The sequence below is a fragment of the Micrasema longulum genome, unplaced genomic scaffold, assembly GCF_059751315.1.
Source record: "Micrasema longulum isolate JH-2025_06_02 unplaced genomic scaffold, ASM5975131v1 h1tg002747l, whole genome shotgun sequence".
In the NCBI taxonomy this organism is placed as follows: Eukaryota; Metazoa; Arthropoda; class Insecta; order Trichoptera; family Brachycentridae; genus Micrasema; species Micrasema longulum.
The window spans coordinates 86,010-107,857 of NW_028279876.1; the positions used below are offsets into that span (position 1 = coordinate 86,010).

The window sequence follows — 21,848 nt, forward strand, 5'->3', positions numbered from 1 at the left end:
GCCATAATAATTTACAATAAAAAATATATGGTAATATTAATTAGATTAAATTATAATGACATGTGATGCAAAATAATAACAATTCAGAAAAACAAGGTATAAGTAACAAATAATAAAATTCCAAAGAAAACAATGTAAAAAAGTCAGATATAAATATTAAAATATAAATTATACTTATTTAGATTCATACATAATCAAATATACGAAATAATAGTGTCATTGAAATCAACAAAATAGTAGTAAAATATAGCAGTATTGAAAAAAAAACAAAATAATAGTATCATTGAAATCAATACAAAAAGAATATATCATATATAAAAACATAATTGAAATGATAATTGAGATGTGGTTTCTAGAAACTGACTCTATACTATAGTAAGAAATAGGAGTAATAAATACTATTCTTAACAAGAGTATATACTAAATTAAATAAAACATAATGGAAAAACATAAAAATATCAAGACTTATAAAAAGCAAATAAAAGTAAAAGTATGTAAGGAAAGCAGATTTGTCAATTTTTGCTAATTGCTAATCTTGAACATTAAAAAAATTGACGACCTCGTCCCTATCGATGTGCAACAACCAATTGCAAACATTTCTCTTAATTACATTGGCACTTGTGGAGTTCTTTATGGCTGCCGAAAGTTGATTAAAACAAATCGAAGCTATGAAGGTAAAGTTTCTTTGAGCTAGATTTGAGTGAGTGGTAGGGCCAAGGTAATTAATCCTTCCCGCGGATCGCGTCTGAATATTTTGCTATGTCCTGACTTTATCTACAGATTTCCAGAAGTTCACAAGTGCCTCTTTAACAAATAGCTGCCGCACATCTAGAACTTTACAACTTGCATACAGTCATTTTGAAGGATAGCGAAAAGGAATTTTTTTCATTGTTCTACGCACGAGTTTTTGTGCTTTGAAAACAGGGTCCAATACGCTAGCCGCTCTACCCCCCCATCCAATAATTCTATAATAAAATATACAAAAGTAAAAAAAAAATATGTAATTTTTTTTAATTCATGAACGTAGAAAAAATAAAGGTCTTCGTGTAAAAGTACATTGGTGAGGCATTTTATCTTATCTGAACTGCTTCCACACAGAAACGAAGTGACGTTTTTTCTAAAATTATTTTTTATAGAAATGTTAGCGTTCTTGTAATTTACTATATCTACATTGTTACATATTTTTTTAAGCCAGTTTCAAATAATAGTCCTGAATAACAGAGACATCCTGGGAAAAGATGACCAGAGTGGTTTCCCGTTGCTTTCTCTAGTGAATTTTTCTGTCGGGGTTACCTTCCCTTAGCTAGTTGGTTCTGGTTTGTAGGCGCTAGAAACTCGCCTTTTATCCTCTCGTTATCTGCTGTGATCACACCGTTATGAGTGTGATCCTTATTCCATTGGTTCGTGAGGTAGACGCTAACGAGTTGGACTAGTCAGAAGTGTTGCCGGTGGAGTGCAACTGGGCAATCGCAGCATTTAATAGAATCACATCCTCAAGTAAGATGTGATTCACTGCAACCCTACTGACGGTTCAAACCCTAAGTACATTTTTGTAAGCCTAAATTTGTCTGTTTTGAGTTATAACTACATTTATTTCTCTTTCTTAGGAGAACATTTGCTTATCTCAGATATTTTTTTGAGCCCGTTATACTACAAACTCTAGTATTCTTTGAAATCAATTGAGTTAAATATCGAGAAGAACATTCTAGTTATTATAATACTGCAGCTGTATTTCTTACATTTTAACATGCAAATCGTCATGATCGTAGAACAATGACCCATGTGATTTTCTTCAACTCTATATGAGAGCGGTTTAAATTTTAGAGTATAAAAATATATCGTTTGATACTTGGGTTATTTATATGCATATATTTTGTTTTCTTCAAACCTGAAATATATTGTATTCCAACTCAACACAGCTCTTGACCTCGTAGAGTTAGGGATGCGTGATTCTTTTTTATAATATTTGCGTTTGAATAAATAAATAAAAAAGCCTTTATACTCGTATACTCTTTTCATGATCAAATATAAAAAAAGTCTATGTCGTATTTTTCGCACACCCATCATTGTTCACAGTCACGACGAAGTGAGCAAATAACACGAAAAATTTTGGGAATTATAATGTCAATAAATATTAAATTAGGAGCATTATTAAATTTTTTAAAGTTTGTTTTTGCTCCTGCAAAATGACGGTTGTAGACATACCACTGGTTACTTCTGGGCGTATAATCTGTGGATTTTAAAAGTTTTTATTGAAGGTTAAGTTTTTTTATTAAATAACATGTTTGCCTGTGCGCCATTTTGCCCCACCCGTCCTTGTGATATGTTATGCAGCGCTGACTTACCTCGTGCCCTAGAACCCGAACCCGTAACCGACTGCTCCGGGCGTACCGTAATACAACCAACCAGCCGTCCTCTATTCTACGTCACTCGTTTCCTCCAACCAACCAACGCGCAACGGTTTTTTGTATATGTAGGTACTAGATACTACACTCAGACCACAAGAAATTAGCCAAGTACATAAGAAATTAACTGGGTTTTATAATGACCATCCATTTATGGTCAATATCCCCATTTATTTCTTGGACCACAATCCTTCATCAGTCTGCCAAAAAATGTTTATGGCCGATCGCGATCCCGTGAATGTAAGTTGGATTTGTTCTGACGTTTCGTACTATCACAGAAGCCATCTTCAGGGTAAACTTACAGTAACTTAATGTTCTTAAAATTAATATTTAAAAAATCTTTGATTATTGAGTACATGAAAATAACATTTTTACATGTATAAATTGTATGTATTTAATTTATATGTAATATATTTTCTTTACTAACTTTGTATACTATGTGGAAATCTGTTATTAGTTCTGAGTTTATACACTATATCTGTTTGTTTACTAAAAATATGTATGTAGAACTGTTGATTTCCCTTATAAAATAAAATAAATAAATAAACCTTGTGTGAAATGGGTAAACCATATGAAAATTAAATACACAGACACCCGAATACCATGAACTGAGACAACGGGCTTACATTAAATTCAACATGATTCCCGGCACCAAATACGACAAACAACAAAATGACATTGAATGTACCGTACCTACTGTCGACTGCGGCGCGGTACAAACTACTAGTACATAAAAACATATTTGTCTCTAAACAACACATACTTTACCCTGAAGATGGCTCTTGCTACTGTCGACCGAATCCAACCTACATACATGTGATCATCCAATAAAGACTAATTAGTATACGAGTACAATACGCCTCGATAGATATTAACAAAGAAACAGAAAATTTCGTAGATAATATGGAAAGTTTTTAAACTGTCTTTGGCTTTTGTGATGACTTTTCAAAATGAGTAACATTCGCCATTTTGATTAAGTGAAACAGCCAATTACAGGTTTTAAGACCTGTCAATGCTTAAAATTCTAATTTCCTTCCAAAAGAGGTTCACCATATCTGTTGTATATAAAAAGTAGAATAATCTAAGCCCGTATCACAATGGGAAGATAATATAGTTATCTTTGATTGACTCTAGAGTAAAATTGAATTTTCTTTATTAAATATTTTATTATTAATTTTAAGTAAAATGTTCACGTTTCTTAAAATTACAATGGCGATGGTATTATTATTATTTTCTAAGGTTCTCTATGTCTGCCTGGACATGGATTTAATATAGTCAAATTGTAATTATTTGTAGATTCAATATTTTTTCAATATATTATAATATCGGAAGCAAATAGTCAGAGTTCTTGTTGGTTGGCAAATCAAGAATAAAGTTTTTACATGGACACAAACTATTAATTTTGCGATTTAGTACGCTGTTGATTTTAAGTTTTTTTTGCTTTACATAGTACATGATAGTGTTTTAATTTTGCCAATGTTTAATGTAGCAGAAATTCACCGACTGATTTGGTAAATTTTGGAAACAAAAGTAAGATTTTTTTTCAGTAAAAGATACGACCCAGCAATAAAACTAAGTATAAAAATCGCAAAATTGGTCTTTGCCAGTTTTCGTTGTACGCTCACAATGCATTGTTTATTATTTGTTAACCTTAATAATATAATTAAATCAAATAATATCTTATATTCAGTGGATAAAACACGGGAGTCCACTTTTTGCCGTTTTGAAGGTAAAAATGCAGAAATTATCGCAATAAGGTATTTTATACGTGAATAAAACACCGAAGTCCACTTTCGTCACAAAAATGATTTTTTAAGTTAAAATAAAAATCTCAATTAAAAAAGTCAATTAGTTGTATTGAAAAAATATCAGTAGTTCGAAATATGCTATTTTGAATTGTACTATTATTATCAAAATAATAATTATTTTACATTTAAATTATATCGCACAATCACAAAATCTTGTTTCTTAAACCATTCAAAAAATATTCAAAAAAAATCGTAAAGTTCATGTGTTTCCGGTTGAAACTTGAGTTTAAATCCGATCAATATATTAGTATATGTAAAAAACATCACCTATTACCTCTGCAAAAACGTCTTGAAATAGCGGATATAATTTATCTACTAAAAATTGTGCTAAACTAAAAACCAAAGGTGGTTCAATCGACTGTCCTGAACTAGCATGCAAACTTTCTATTAATGTTTCTTCCAAAGCTCTAAGAAATAACCTTCTTCTTCATATACCTCTTGTTTCATCTAATTATAGGCAAAATTCATATTTATTGCGAACTTTCAATAATTTTCATGTAATAACTAAATCACTAAACATAGATTTATTAGCAAATAATCATAATCATAATAATTATAATAAATTGTATCGTAGCATTGGCAAATACGCATTTCATATATACATATTTTTATTTCTTCCTTTTTCGCGATAGTATATGCTTGCTTGTTTATTAATTTAAATTAAATGTGTCTTTCTTGCTTACCGTAACACTTTATTTACTGTGTTTGCTTTACAGAATTTATTTCATAAGCTTTGCATTTTTGTTTATATGCTTACTGTTTTTTCTTACATACCTTTGTTATTATTGTTTTTTTTTTTACTTTGTAAAACTTTTTATTATATCCTTTCTAACTAAATACACATATTTTTTCTGTATTTATTATTTAGTAAGATTTTTTTTTCGTATGTTAGCATGTATTTTATTTTTATTTTTTGTAAATGCCTTTTGGGCGTTAATGAACAAAATAAATAAATAACGACGTACGGCGTTTGCTTTCGAAATAATTCGTAGTATTTTTTATTTTCTTTTGGATTTACATTAAATTACTGTTCATATTATGTTCGAGAACCTTTTTTAAATTACTGTGATGCTACTTGTGAAAACCTGTGATTGGCTTATTTGTCATTTGTTTTGTTTTATATTTAAGATAAATATAGCTGTTGGTTATCTAAATATTTTTTAAATCGTTCGATGTAACTCCCGGGGTTTATTATTTAAGGTGCGGATTATTCAAACGGTATGCTTTCTAAATGGTAGAATTAAAATGAATCTATTTATATTCATAAAAAATATATATTGCGGTTTGTTAACATACAATGTACAGCTCATACAGCGGGGATTAACGAAATCTCTTTACTTTCTTGTATTCAGACTTTCTCACGAGTTTTGCTTAAATTCCACGATTAAAGATTCATAACAAGTGACAGCTAACAACAACCCACCATATATGTCATTAATTTGTCACTATTCATGTCACTGAGCATTACCTATTATGTGTAGGTATCAAATAACAACAAATTTAATTTTACCTCATGTGTAAGTATGATCTCACATAATTCTACATATTAAAAAAAATGTAGTTGTATTTTGCCATAACACGCCTTTGTTATATGATTATTTTTAAAAATTGGGTAAATAAAAAAATTTATAAATATGTTTTTTTTTTAATACCTGTATTTCAAAATACGTAAATGGAAGAGTTGAGGAAATGTGGTGTTAAACATGGGCAGCATGTGAATGTTCCACAGTGTGTAAAATGGTTACCTAAACAATACATCGCATACAAATAATATAATCTCTAGATCCTCAACACAAAGACAACTTAAACAAATACAAAATAATACCAGTTTCGGACAAAGGGAGTTTTAGTTCAGTTAAAATTTATAAGCTACTTCCACTTTCTATCAAAATAATTAGTAACGAGAAAATGTTCAAAAAGGCTATAAAAAATGGAAAGTAGAGCTAGGTAGAAGTGAAATGAATTGTCTCATTCGCCCAAACCAATATTGAATAAACTGCTCCACAAATGTATAGCTTATATTATGTTTTTGTTCTTTCATTTTGCGTTTTGTAATATAAATAATAAAGATGTACATAAATTAATTATAAACATAAATACTTAGTGTTTAAAACTGTCTGAACATTTTGTTAATTATCACTGTTTTTTAAATGAGTCTTCTTTGTTTATTCTCAAATATAAAAATATTTTTAAAAATGTATATTGTTAGGTATCCTCGGCACGGGTACCCCACCAGTGAGGTCACATTATTTTTATTATTAATTATAGTTTATAATGGAAAAAATATGAATAAATAAATAAACCAGCCAATAACAGGCCATAAGCCCTGTAAGGCCTGGACCTTTGCTTTCACATTCAATTTCAATTTCTTTATAAATATTTAAAACATTAACTTCGTGGTCTAATATTTTACTAAATGTTGATATATAAGCACTTACCGACTTTTCTATATCTACCGGTTTCGAGATGTACCCGTCTCTTCGTCAGGACACCAATTAAACCATCACGCAAAGCCCACTTTACGCCTTCACAATAGTCGTTACACAAAAATATAAAAGCAATATATGTGTACAAATATTAAATAATAGTTTTTTTTTTTTTAAGAAAAAAGAAATAGTTGCTTTCTTATGATTTATCCAAATGTTTAATTTTGAGGGCCATTTTCAACGAGTTGTAAATAACTCACTATTAGAAAATGGAAATCAAGATGGGGTACAGTGGGATTCGAACCACAGACCTTTGGTACGTGAGTCCGAGACACTAGCCACAGGATCACAACCCGATTTAGTTCAATTTCTTTATTTATTTATCATACGGCACCAGCACCTATGGTTTTATTTTTACCTTTTGTAGCTGTTGAGTTAAAAACACTCGTCCAGGATTCTGGTTCTATTTCACACACAGAAAAAATATAAATTAGAAATTTAAAGACAAGTAATTACTCAACATCTTTAGTGATTACACAACATTCTATAGACCAGTGTTCTTCAACCTTTTTGAATACGCGACCCTTCTACTAAAACCCGACCATATATTATATTACGTTGAAAGTTCTTTATATATATTGAAATTATCTCATTTGGTTTAAAAGTTGCGATGTTTTCGAAATAGCACAATCTTGTTTCTTCGTTCAATAATACTCGACTCCTGTGTTTATTTAAGGTACACATACCTATCCATCTCATTCACACAATAAAAATGGTATTTTTATTCAATAAAAAAAAGTATAAGCGTCCTTATAATTTACCAAAATAATTCAATTTCCCACGAGTTCTAAATAACTCTATATTAGAACATGGAAACCAAGTTGAAGTTGAGTGGGATTCGAACCTCGTACCTCTGATCGAACCCGATTGAATTTCGCACTCATTCTCACTCATACGTTACGAAGTACAGCCTTTTTAACTGAAATTATTTTATTGGGTTTTAATTTAAGTTGTGTCCTTTTTTCAAATGAAAAGAACAAGAGAACATTCCAGAAAAATACAGCAAATGAATCAACAATGTATTCTTCTTCGTTATTATACGACAAATTATTCAATAATTTATAGCATCTTCACCGTACATGGCGCAAATATTGCCAGAAGCTTTGGCATCTTTTTCCCTCGATTGATTGCAAACAGAAGAACGTGCTGAAAATGCTCACTTTCGTCAACTTGATATTCCATTTCAAAGGCTTGTAATAAAATAAAATAATATAATTATAATAAATAATATAGCACCTTTGTGAAAAGAGTGAATAATCAAATCAACTGTCGGAGTGTTTTTGACTGACAAATGATAAACAATGAATGCAAGAATATACATCTAATGATGTATTTGTCCAGTTTTAATGATTTTTATAGTACTGTAAGATTTTTCAAGTGCTGTGGGTGTTTTCTGCGAATTGAGAAATGCCGTTTTGTGATCGACACTTTTTTTCAGAAAGTGATTATTACAGTTTTTTGTATGAAAGGCTGTTTAAGGCAGAACATAGAATTGACCTTACTAAACCCGATAACACCAATATCTCATATTTTCAAAATTGTGGACTGGCTGCTTTCTGCATAACTACATACATACAATCATTTGGTACTCATTTTTAAATTTGTAAAAAACCCGACACAACTTAGAATAGGACCATTTGAGATTTACTGCGGGGCCTAAAGCTCTTGTTTTTTCCTTTGCCTTGTTTGCGACCGCGACCCTCCAAGCAAGACAGGTTGAAAAACACTGCTACAGACAGAAGACACGTATTGAAATTCCTTTGTCCGTTTTCCTTTGACAGTCCGACAGACTTCCGAAGTTAGTGGGAAGTCGCTTTACAATAAAAAATTGAAAGTGCAATCCAGAATAAAGAAAAGCTGTAAATATACGTAATCTTTACACAGTCAATAACTCAGTTAATTACTGTGGCAATTATCCGCTCATGCGATACACTTGGTGTGTATTATCATCGTTGGAATTAACACTTAATGAAGCAAATGTAAGGAACGGACCTCGGAGTAACAAATTATTCATATTTTTAAAGCTTTAAAAATTTATAAAACGAAATCATCAAATCGCTTTGACAAAAAGATGTAAATCGCCAGAAATAAAACATTTCAATATCATTTCAATCTAAAAATAAACATATCAGTTAGGGCTCTACTTTGGTATAAATTAATTTGTTAGCATGCATCGCACTCCGAGTATAAACACAAACTATTACATTTTTAAAATACCTTGTTTACTAGTATGGAAGGGCTAGATGGTCATAATATTGTTATCAAAATGGCAAAACCACACTGCAATACAGTATACCTAAAATATGTGACAAACAAACAAACAAACAAACAAACAAACAAACAAACAAACAAACAAACAAACAAACAAACAAACAAACAAAATAACAAACAAACAAACAAACAAACAAACAAACAAATAAACAAACAAATAACAAATAAAAACATCTTCTCATACACGCACGCCGATTATTCCTTCTTTTGACATGTCCATCTTCAAGTATTTGATGGACTTGATCGTGCCATGTCTTTCTCGGTCTTCCTCGTTTTCTGCATCCATCTACATTTGCAACATAGATCCTTTTAGCCGTTCTTTCGCTGTCCATGCGTTCTACATGTCCAAACCAACGCAGCACCGCTTTCTTGATTCTGTCAATAATGCATGTCTCAGCCTTACACACTTCACGGATCTCGACATTTGTGCACCATACATCGTTTTACCACACATTCGCCTGAGGGATCGCATTTCGACAGCATTCAACCTACTTTCATCATCATTTTTCCAATTCCATACTTCGCTCCCATACATTAGAGTTGGCACTAAAACTCCGTTGTGAACTGCTAGTTTAGCCTCCTGCGATAAAAATTTGTTTGCCAAAGTAGATTTTGGATGGCGGTCCAAAACCCGTAAGATACAGGCGCCTTCTAGAGTAAAATTACCAAACAATGTTAAGAATAATGAGTTGAATACAGAAGTGAGACGTATGCTCGAGTTAAGGCTGATAGATTTAAAAATACATTATTGATAATATTAATTTTTGATAAAATATGCCATGATATTTAATGTTTTCAAATAAAACCATTGTAAATATTGAAAACATATGTAAGTACCTGCTGACGAATTGCACGCTTGCAATTCAGCGGGACTTTCAATTTTTAGATTATTGTACAAGTATTTTTTAATAAATATGTTTTAAAATTTCAATACGACTCATCACAATCAGCCCATGTTGGTCCAATGGCGGACCAGGGGCGAACCGTGTATAGAAGCGATTATGCGCAGCTTACCATTATATTTGACTAACCATAATAATGTTTTACTGTAACTTTATTTACAGAAAAATAAATAAATAATTACTATTTACTCTAAATCATTTCCACCGTTTGTATTTTTATCCTAATATAAATATTGATAAAGCGCGCCCAGCGCCTTCGGTGAGCCAAGAAACTAGCCGATTATTCCAGCTTATTTTTTCATTCAAATAAGTGTACTATATTTTGAATGTCTTAACCCCAGTGCGAGTTTTTTTTCTAGATTAAACTTGCAGATTACACAAATTATTTGAAGATTCTTGATTTGGAAATCCGTATTTCAAACATTGTTTCTTAAGGGCTATTTTTCTTTGAGATGATACTTTTGACATAAGACCATAATTACTTTCATGCGTCATATTGCAGGACATTTGGCGCTCGACGCGGCCGTTTGTAGCGTTATTAATTTCTAGAACAATTCGGCCAGTTGGCATTTCAATTGAATGACTAATATCGACCGAATTCATAGTACTATTTTTTATAAATTTTTTAATGAGTTATGTATTAAAGTAATGGATAATATACCTATATAATATAATATATCACTAAGTTACATCGTTTGAGTTGTTTTCATGGATGAGAGTTGTTGTATCACATAGAACCACGGGAAAATATCAATTTATAGTATATATTACTTTCATTATCTTCTATGTAGGAACAAATATATGATATTTGTTTATAGCTTACCTGTAAATAAAATTACCATTCGCCACTGTGGCGGACATGGGTATCCCTTTGTCTCCTCCACTTCTAATGGTTCTGCTTGGTCCTCGTTTACCGTCTTCCTGCAAACCTCCGAATATCACCCGATCATCTCATTGGTGGGCGTCCTTGGGGCCTCATAATTCTCGGTCTCCACTAGAGAAAAAGCTTTGTCCTATTATCAGAATTCGAGTGACGTGGCCTGCACATTTCCACTTTAACCAACCGATCCTTTCCACCACATACCATATTTTAGTTTGACTGTGAATCCAATCGTTTCTTGTCTTTTAATACGTGAAGCATAACGCGTTTTTATACTTATCTGGGACTGCTGGGTAGGACATATTAAGTAAATACTCTAGACTCTAGGCAATAGTTTTGGATATGTTCTCATCATCACTGCATGGCAACATCATCTGCATGGCATGTGATGTTAATGACCTTATCTCCCTTAGTAGATTCACTACTTTTTTTTATTCTGAGAAGCGGTTTTTATATTTATTCTGCTTGTGTAAGAAAAGGTTTTTGGCGTAAATATTGTTGTACTATATTTAGTTATAAAGGTGCTAAACTTCCTTTGTTTCTTTGTTGTTCTCAATATGAGTTATTTTTTTAATATAAATATTATTTATGTCCCGAATTGAGTTTTTGTAACTCCTGGGAATGTAATTCAACGTTTTATACTTGTAAAATACTTTGTGTTATATGATTTATAAATAAAATAAAAATATTTTAATAAATATATAAAACAGAACATTGAAATACATCACAGCCATATTAAAAATACATACATATTTTTTGAGAAATGAAAATTGACTAAATATCTACAATATACTATGAAGAGAGGATGGAGTAAAGAGGGAAGGGAAAGGGGAAGAGAAGGGAAAAACTAGAATATACTAAGGAAGTGACGTGTCGTACATGATTTTATTGTAAATAAAGATGGACGTCTCTGATATTAGTGGGTAGATTATTCCATGATCGAACAGCTAATACAGTGAAAGAGGAGGCAAACAAATTAGAGTGGTGAGGGTATTGAAAGGGTTCTCCGTCACTAGAACGAAGACGAATTCCAAGCTGTGATAGAGGTTGGAAGAACTCAGAGTCTTACAAGTCACATACTAAATTATACAATGAATAAAACAAATCAGTGAATTTATAAGCCGTGTAAACAGAAATTACAAAATAAGTTACAAATATTACATAAAAATAAAACAACGACACATTCAGTAGACGGTTTTTTTTTCATTTATTTATGTTTTTTTACCCTCCTGTGGTTATATAATATTCACAAATATTAAAAGGGAGCAAAACAATATTATATCAAACAAAACGAATAGAACAGAAAATTCAAATAAAACCATGGGTATACAAAAAAAGACGATAAAAAGTGGAAAAGAAATCCAGATTTATTTATTTTTGGAATGAATAATTGTAATATTTTTTATGTATTACCGAGTACTTACTTATTAAATAATAAAATAAAAAGACGGGTGTTTATTTATACCTTACAAACATTCATAAATAATTATTTAGCGGATTCAAATGCTTTTCTCTAACTCTTTCAACTTGTGATGATTAACGATCAAAGATTAACTTTGACACTAAATTTATATTTAGGTATCTTTCCATTAACATTAAGGAAAAGTTAATTCCCTTTAAAGCCATGGAATTTTCGAGTAAATAGGTATCTCTATTGAAAATCTAAATGGTTTAGAATTTAAAGCCTTAGAATCCACAATATGAATACCTACAACTATTATGCATGTACGAGTATATATTGGTATTAAAGACTACACTAGTAAAGATAGAGACTAAATTTTAGAAATCTACTCTTTAGTTCACGCATTGAACGAATTTCTTGCTTTGCTGAATTTAATAACATTGTTTTAATAACTTAACTGTTAAATAATATATATTTTATTACGTGAAGTTTGTGACAGAAAATAGCAACACTTTAGGCGAAAGTGCTATTGTAGCAAAAATTAAGAAAATGTTTTTGAATCATAAATATATAATAAGTACATGATGTATGATATTAACCTTTCCCTGCCAAAAACAGGTCATAAGTCATGTAAATGCCCAGACTTCCATTTTCCTGTCTTAAAAATGTTTTCTCTCTCAGTTGTAACAAATTTAAAATATAGATAATGAAAAACGATATCAAACCAATGTCAGATAAATAAATCGTTTGATATTTTGCGAAATGAAAGATTTGGCCCTGGTATAAGGAACAATACAGTCGTTGGGAAACAGAAAATACGAGACAATATGCAGTAGGTACTCATAATAGTATATACAGTCGGTAGTGCACGCTTTCACACGCGATACTATGAAAACCACGCACTTATGGAGGAAAGTAAAAACAAAACTTCGTTTTTAACTGAACCGTGGCGTCATGAGCGCGTTGCGTCTTCACTTTTAGGTGTTTTCTTTTATTTTAGTCTCAAAAAATACAGAGATTATTCACTAAAATTGAGCACAACCTGCTTCATATTTATCTCTACATGGCATTTTTCTTTTTTTTATTAGTTACACAGTAATCTTAAAATTAAAGTTCTGCCGAATGAGGAAGTTCAGAAGGTTTGTTTATTTTTTTTATTTGTTAACAGACTATTAAACTAAGCAAAAATCACATTAAACATTGCCTTACTTCTTCCACCCGACCCAATCAGTACCGAAGTACTAATCTGTTTATATATTTTAGTTTAGTTTATATTTACACCGAATGATGGGTAATTCAGAATACCCGAAACTAGTTGTGTTATAATATATTAAACTCTTCTTCTTTAGCCTTCTGTCCTCCACTGCTGGATATAGGCCTCTTCCATATTCTTCCATTTTTCTCGGTCGATTGCCACTTGCAGCCAAATTTTACCCCCTACAGCAGCTATGTCGTCGGACCATCTTTTTTTAGGTCTTCCAACGCCTCGCTTATTCTCCCAAGGTCTCCATCTTAAAATTTTAGGGGTCCATCTTGTAGGGTCTTGTCTCGCAACATGTCCTGCCCATTGCCACTTCAGTCCTGCGACGCGATCCATAATATCCGTTATTCTGGTTCTGTTTCTAATTTCTTCATTTCTTTTTTTATCTTTTAGGCTTATATCAAGCATGAATCTTTCATTTCTTCGAGTGAGGGCTATAGTCTTTAATGTATATGTAGTCAATGGCAATATACATGATTCGTAAGTTTTCCTTTTCAGACTAAATTAGATTAAACTTGTAGGTGGTAAAAATTACAAAGTGTTTCATTTTAAATAAATATTAAAGTGATAGATTTTTTTTTTAAATATATGTAACGTTTTACAACAGAGATGAAGAACATTTAAGAGAAGGTAATATAGAAGTCTAGACATCTACAGGGCTTACGACCAGTCAATGGCTGGTTTAAGTGGCCACTTTACACACTGTGTAACATTCACCATTCTGCCTATATTTGAACATCTATATTCCTTCAATTCTTTCATCTGTTGATGTTTGTGAAGTTAATAATAATATTTTCAGGCGTTGCCTAGTATGTAGGTGAAATAATTCAATTAGATGAATCTCACCCGCATAAATAAAGGTTTCAGCTCTTTAAGTGTGTAAAGTGGCCACTTAAACCAGCCATTGACAGGTCATAAGCCCTGTAGATGCCTAGACTTCTATATTACATTCTCTTAAATGTTCTTCAGATCTGTTGTAATATGTTAATATAAACAGTTCCCCAGGGAGTTGAATCCAGTTCTAAATATATTTATTTAAAAATCAACATAATTTTACGATATGATTTTTAATTTGTCGTAGAAATAAAATATTAACACTTTGTATCCCGGAGCCGTGTAAACACGTGATTATATAACCACGCGTTGTGTCCCGGTCCCGTGTTTTCACGTGATTTACTAGCTGTCTAAAAAAAGTGCATTTTATTTACATCTAGGGATTTTTAGTGGTACTTTTTCGCTGCTGGTAAAATACGTGAAAACACGGGACCGGGACACAACGCGTGGTTATTATAATCACGCGTTTACACGGCTCCAGGATACAAAGGACAAAAAAGGAGTGAGACCCTGTATATGTGCGAATATTGCATTATGGCTCTCCATAAAGGCCAATGTTGGCAAACTATCATACAAAAATGACTATTTAAATTGTTTCAAACAAATATGATAAGTTTCAATTGATTCAATCCGGTATTTTCATAATTATGACACTTTAAGAAACCCTTCACAAAGCATGAAATTTCACAAAAATAGGCCGGGCACAGGGTAAATTCTATGTGTATTCGGCCGGTGCTCAAAGTGTTAATGAAATTGTTTTTACAATATCTTCCTCAAAAAATTAATTTATAAAATAATACTCTAATTATAATACGAGTAATTTGATCTGACCATGAATTCGCCAAATATAGCTATTGTAGGATTATTACTCCAAGCTACCAAAGCATGGAAATGAATAATGCATTTTCTTTTGTTACGTATTTTCTAAAATTTCATATTTGTATGACTGCTTCATTTATTTATTGCAAGTATCAACGTATGTTTACACAAGGCCAGTAAAAAAACACCAAATTGTATTTTACAAATTTAAGATCTTTGTTTAAACATTTATAAGCAAATTCTGGAATGTTTTTTGGTATGGATATTTCAACAGAAACATTAAGACATAATGCTGAATTTTTCCAATGAGGACGTTCAGTGCTACGGGAAACTGGGTATAAAAAATGTTTTATTAGAACATTTAATTGTGTGGCGAAGTTTCTCGAAAATGTATGAAAAAAAAACAAATTAACTGCTTTGAACCGTCACAGGTTCTTGTAAATAATAACCAATTATATGGTTATTATAGTGTTATGTGTTGCAATGGATTTCCGATTTCCGGGTTTCCATTTTTTTCAACGTTTAGTGTATTTTGAAAGCTAAGAGGTTATACTTTTAAATGTTTACACAACTCACGGACGACGCGACATCAGGGGAGGAGTAATATCAAAATTATAAAAATTTAAAATTATAGGGATGATAATCCGATACATAAAAATATTTTATGAAAAAATTTGAAAAAATCTACTTACAAAGAGTAAAAAAATAATCACTGAACTTCCTCATTGTGTTTGAAAAAAAAAAGAAAGTTTATTAGGCGTCAGTGATCTATACTATACCCTCCCATCTTTAAATTTTCTCAATTTCTATTTTAATATAGTTACATATTATGTAAAAAAAAGCACTAATACCTTCATTAGAACAAATAAAACATTGCGTCATTATTTACCTAGATGAAAACCATACTAATAACTTAATGAATATATGACGCTGAATAATTTTATTATTAATATATTAATGCTATATGTGAAGTCCCTTCTCTGTTAAGATCAATTTCTTTTCATGTTCCCAACCATGTCACCAGAAGTCAAAATCTGCGTTTTATTAAATTTTCCCCAATGTCCAGAATGTGTAGATTAGTCAATTCATCATACTAATTTGAATTCTTTGGGATAGATCTTCCGGCTTTTCGTAGAGCTTTTCGCAATTAAAACAGTGTGGTATGAAAATGGATTAGTATGAAGCTCGAAGTCTTATATGTTTATCGTGTTTTTCAATATATTGTATACCATTATTTTACTGCCTCTGATTGTCTTCGCTACATCGTTTTGTGTTCTTTTTGTTCAGTTTCCTGTCGGTTGTTTACTATTAATGTGGATGAAGAACTGTTGGATTTCCAAATAAAGTCAAATAAATAAAGAAATATGTTTCCTCGTATAACATTTGTAATTGGCTTAGGCCGTATATAAAATAAACAAATATCAAAAGCATTTTAGTAAAGTATTTAACCGCCAAAATAATACTAAATTCATATCTAAAATCTGACCGTGATCACGAAGGTAACAATACGCAATATCGTACCGAGTAGATACAATCAAATATATCAAAAATTTCAAAACAATTTTGTATGCATTCAAATAGAAACTTGGGAAGCAATATTTGGATGGTTTCTTATTAACGGAAACTGACTCACAATCTCCACATTGTTGGTGATTTTGCTTCCGGTAGATTTCACTTCTCGATTAGTGTGGAAGGTTGCATTAACAATAAAAGTGATTTACGGTGCTTTTTGTTTTTGTTTCAAGGATGGTGGAAGCGGTGATGGCTCCAAGATGGTTCTTGCTGATGCTGCTGTTGATCACGATGGAGATTCTGTGCTCCGAAGGCCAGCTGATCTTCCCAGATAGTGTCTCGAGGAAGCCGAGGAAGAATACAAACAAAATTACAGATATAGACACGAGTTGTACCAGGGATTCTCTGGACATCACCGTGAAGATGGAGAGGCCTTTCAAAGGAGTCATCTTCACTAAAGACTTCTCCAGAGAATGCAGGTCACAAGGTTAGAAACTTTTTTGTTATAAAATAAAACGCTTTACAAGTAGATACATAATCAATTAAAGGAATTGTTATTAAAACCCCCCGTGAAACGCATCATTTATTGTTGTAAACGGTACAAGTCTGAGCAGGCAGGCTCGTATTGGATGCACGGTTAGTGAAATATGGAATTGCAGTCAAGAATTTTAATGCCACATTGAACAAGCGCGAGGAATTTTCATGAGAATGTAAGACACCCTGACCAATAAGGACTTCTCCGTAGATTTAAAAATGCGTATTGTCTGATGTTATGTGTTTTCAGTGTTATTATATGGTATGGAAGCCTGCACACTGAATTATGTGACAGAAAATAAAATACAATCTTTTGAATTCTGGATATGAAGAAAAGTGCTCACGATCACTTGGAGCGACAGAGTTCGCAATAAAATTGTTCTAAAACGTATGAAAAGGGATCTCGAGTTACCTAGCAATGTAAAAACTAGGAAGTTACAATGATTCGATCGAGTAATGAGAGGAGAAAAATACCAGCTCTTACAATTAATAATACAGGAAATAATACAAAGCAGAAGAGGACCGAGTCGCGAAGGGTTTCCTGGATCCAAAATTTGAGGCAGTGGTGCGGAAAGAGTGTCACATCACTGTTTAGGGCTGCAGTAAACAAGGTGAAGATAGCTATCATGATCGCCAACCTCCGCAGATAAGCCAAAGAAACATTGCTCTTGCCATCTAACATTTAAGAGAGTATCTATTTATTTTTACAAACAATAATTTAAACAATAGAGGTATCAATTTTTTTTTTAAATTTACACTTTACAACCTTCGGTCCAGGAAAAAAAATGTTTTTTTTTTAAAATACTTATATGCAAGTCGGGAATCAAAACTCGAAATCGCATGTATATTCTGGCTATATTATGTAGCAATAAGTGGTATCCTATGGGGTGAACAGACTCCAATTAAGCAACACACAAATAATATGAACACTCTGACACTCCAAAACTTTTTACTTTCTGTTATTTGTTGTATACACTTTACGCTAAATTTTCGGATTATAATGTTTATGATTTCTTGTTTTTATTTATCTAAGCCGTTGAATAAGTAAATAAGTAAATAAGTAAATAATACCAAAACACTACTTTAAAAAAAACACTAAGAAAATGCATCTTCTTAATATCAAATAAATCGACATCAATGTATAAAATTTGGACTATCTCAACACTAATGAGTCATATTTTAAACGCATGGCATGTGGATTTTTCGTACAAAAAGAATTGGCCGCATAGAATTATGATATACCAGAACCAAGTTTGTATACATCGAACTGTGTCCAAAAGTCCCCCTTCTACCCGACATCCCGCCTGTGCGCATGCGCGAAGTGGCCCCGTAATGTTGCCAGACCGTGAACAATATACACAAATATAAGATTATTTTGTGTAACGTATGTTATATTTTACAACGAAAAATATTATACTGACTGGACTATAAAAATAAACAGGTACTTTTATAAGGCAAGCGTAAAAAAATCATTTAGTAATTAAGTAAATTAATACGGTTTAATATTACACTAAAGCTTATTAATAGAAGCCGGGAAAAAAATTCGACTACCCTGGCAATACTAACAAAATGTCCACGTACTTTTATTTAGCAATCTGACAGATGGTAAAATAATCGAATTCTTAAATAATATTACTTGTCAATTCGCTTCTTACACATGAATTGTGATCCTACCGTATTCACTTTTAATCCTAGCAGTATTTTGATAATTGCAAACGACACAACACGGCGTAGTTGAATTTAAATCGGCTGTTGCGTACTAAACGACGTCTACAGAGTACCTAATGGCCGAAACGTAATACTACTCATTTGTAAGTAGTTTAGTCGGATTCAGTTTGATGCGCGTATGCGGTTTCTGGACTATTCTGATTCAATGATTGGCTGAATCAAATAGAAGCATCTCTTTTTTAATTTAACGGACGTATATCTTATTTATCATTATACGAATTATTAATTGTGAATTCGTTGAAATTCGCCCGCGTGCAGCGGCTTCCAAATCAAAACCCAGTGATTATTGATCATCTACATTTTGTTTCAAGTAGGTATGGGCCACGAGTTGTCGTTGAAAAATCGTCCTGTATTCTGAGGGATATTAAATTATTCTATTTTTTTATTGTGTTATTGTATATTGCTGTCTATTGTGATATTCGTCCACACCCAATGATGTATAAGGCACTGCGCTGGATTATGGCGTGTATTATAGGACATAGGTACACAAAGCTAATTTTTTTTAATTTAAAATTTTCATCGATAAACCTTTACATACATTTAACAAAATATTTTTACTTTTAAAATTCACATTCTACTGTTGATGATAATATTTTAAACATATTTTGTAAAGGTTGTCCGAGTCTTTTGCTTAGTTTTGTCTGGTAGTTTATTGTATAATTTCAGTCCATGGTTTATTAGTCTCGAATGTCCTTGTCTAATCCTTGGCTAATTTGTGAATAAATTTTAAGGATTCTGGTTTAAAGAGTTCAGTTACATTGAATTGCTTAGTTTGTAAAGTTCTTTAGTTGCTGTTAGATAGAGTAGGTTTATATACTAACTTTAATATTTTATTTTGCTGTCTTTGTAGTCTGTTTATGTAATTTTGATTTCATGTTCCACGTAGTAGTTGCATATAACATATTTTAGTTTTTACATAGGCTTTGTACATTAGAATTTTTCCGTTTTTGGAATAAAATTTTTGATTTAGAAAAAAGACTCGATAATGTCGCAACTTTGCTAATTAAAATTTTGAAATGAAATGTCCATGTCAATTGTCTGTCTATTGTTGTCTAATATAAATGTAGTAAAAAATACAACGTAGGTATTATACTGGAATATAAGATAAAAATGTTTCTCTGTCCAGGTAATCTAGATACTTCTGTATCTCTCCACCTTCCTCCTAATGCTTGTGGAGTTCGCGTCAGCACTCTGGTGAGCAACACCACCTTTAACGACGTGGAAGACGCTAGCTCTGGAGGCCTCTTCTACGTCGTGACCCTCGTCATCCAGATGGACCGATTCCTGCAGCAGTCCTCGGACCAGGAGCGACAGGTCAAATGCTGGCTGAAGCCGAGGGCCCTGCAGATACAGAGCTCCATCATCGAGGAAATGCTAGAGAAGAAGCTGAAGGAAATATCTAAAATATCGGGGAAACACGGCAGCAGCAGGTGAATATACAATTTTTGCTGTAATGTTTATTTTGCTTTTTTTTGCATCACAGATCAAATGGCCCAGTGAGGAACTTCAGCCCTACAGGAAATTGGATATAAAAAATGTTTTCTTGAGCGGTAAAAATTGGAGCATTAAATTGTACGGTGAAGTTTCCTGGAAATGTACAAAAAAAATCATTAAAAACGTTTTAATAAAAACGGACTACTTTGAATGACGTCACTAGTTTATGTGAATAAACCTATGATATGAGAACTATGGGAGATTTCCGGTTTGCTTGCCATGGATGGACCAATGGGAAGAACCTAATGAGAATAAGCGGAAAAAAACCTCTGACGTCACACGCGGAGTTATTTCAGAAATACAAAACTTTGAAAAAATCATATCGCTGATAATACAACATAAAAAAATTGGAAAAAAAATTGGCTTAGTTTAAAAGACTATTAACAAATTTAAAAAATTAAAAAAAACACTGAACTTCCTCATTACATTGGTGAATTATAGCACAAAATACCCAGGCTTGAGAAAAATCACAATTCATTTTTGTGTTTTTACCGGGAATCGAACCCGGAACCTTCCGTACGTGGGTCAAGTATCTTAGCTATTACATCATGGAGGTCACCTTATATGTTCTAACTTGTAGATTTTCTATAGAAATATTTACAACAATAACAAACCATTACGTCGATCCTCCGTAGGGGTAGAAGCTTGCAGGAATACCACCACACCACTGTCTTACATACGGACCATGCTTTTTGTACATCCGTAAACGAATGGTAATCGTTCTGATTTTTGACTTGTATATTTTCAAGTATTTATTGAATTTAATTAACTACATTTGTCTACATAATCCGTTTTACTCTCTACCTTTCTCTTTTCTGCAGCCGCCGACTCTCGCAAAGCTATTTTTGGCCGTTCTTTCGCCACCCGTTCGCTCTACATATCCAAACCAACCTAGCACCCTTAAAAAAAATAATTATTATCGACTCGGCCTTTTTTTCCTAAAAAAATAACCCACTAAGCTTCTATTTTAGAAGCTCATCAGCAGATGGGAAAAGGGGGATATGGAAGGAAGTTACGAAAAATGCACTATAACACTTTACGAAATCGAGAAAAATACATCTTGGATTTTTTCTTGTAACCGCGACGCCAGATTCCCAGTTGACCGTTTATCCAACTGCACCACGACGCGTGTCTATTTGCATTCTGCACTAAATGTTTAGTCATTTGAAACTTGAAGCGCCCCCAAGGGCATTCAGTGCAATGCACCTTTTAATAGGCAATCTGAGCAACAAGTTGTCAAAATGTCACAAAGCTACTCGAGCTTTGGACCCGTATATCGCTAGCACAGTAACAGTGAGATCAACCCGAAACTTCCGATTTTGAGAAACATGTGCAAATATGTTTTTTTTTTAACAAAATGGCTTTGCATAATAAATTGTATGCTTTTGCCAATGTCATGTTGAATTATTTTATAAACAAACCGGTTCACAGTATGCAACCAGGCCCAACCGTCGGGTCTACAAGCAACATAAACATAGACAAGTCTAACAGCTTCGAGAAAGTTCTCTCATT

At 32.3% G+C, this 21,848-nt stretch overlaps 1 protein-coding gene across 1 annotated transcript in view; it reads left to right on the top strand.

Annotated features, from left to right (window-relative positions):
- The window catches only part of cyr (cypher), an 84,394-nt gene that overhangs the window by 55,467 nt on the left and 7,079 nt on the right, over positions 1 to 21,848 (top strand). The window contains exons 2-3 of the mRNA XM_088241095.1: positions 16,814 to 17,067; positions 19,969 to 20,272. Of these exons, the coding sequence (XP_088097221.1) occupies positions 16,815 to 17,067; positions 19,969 to 20,272 (557 nt within the window). The 5' untranslated portion in view covers position 16,814. The remainder of the gene's footprint in view (positions 1 to 16,813; positions 17,068 to 19,968; positions 20,273 to 21,848) is intronic.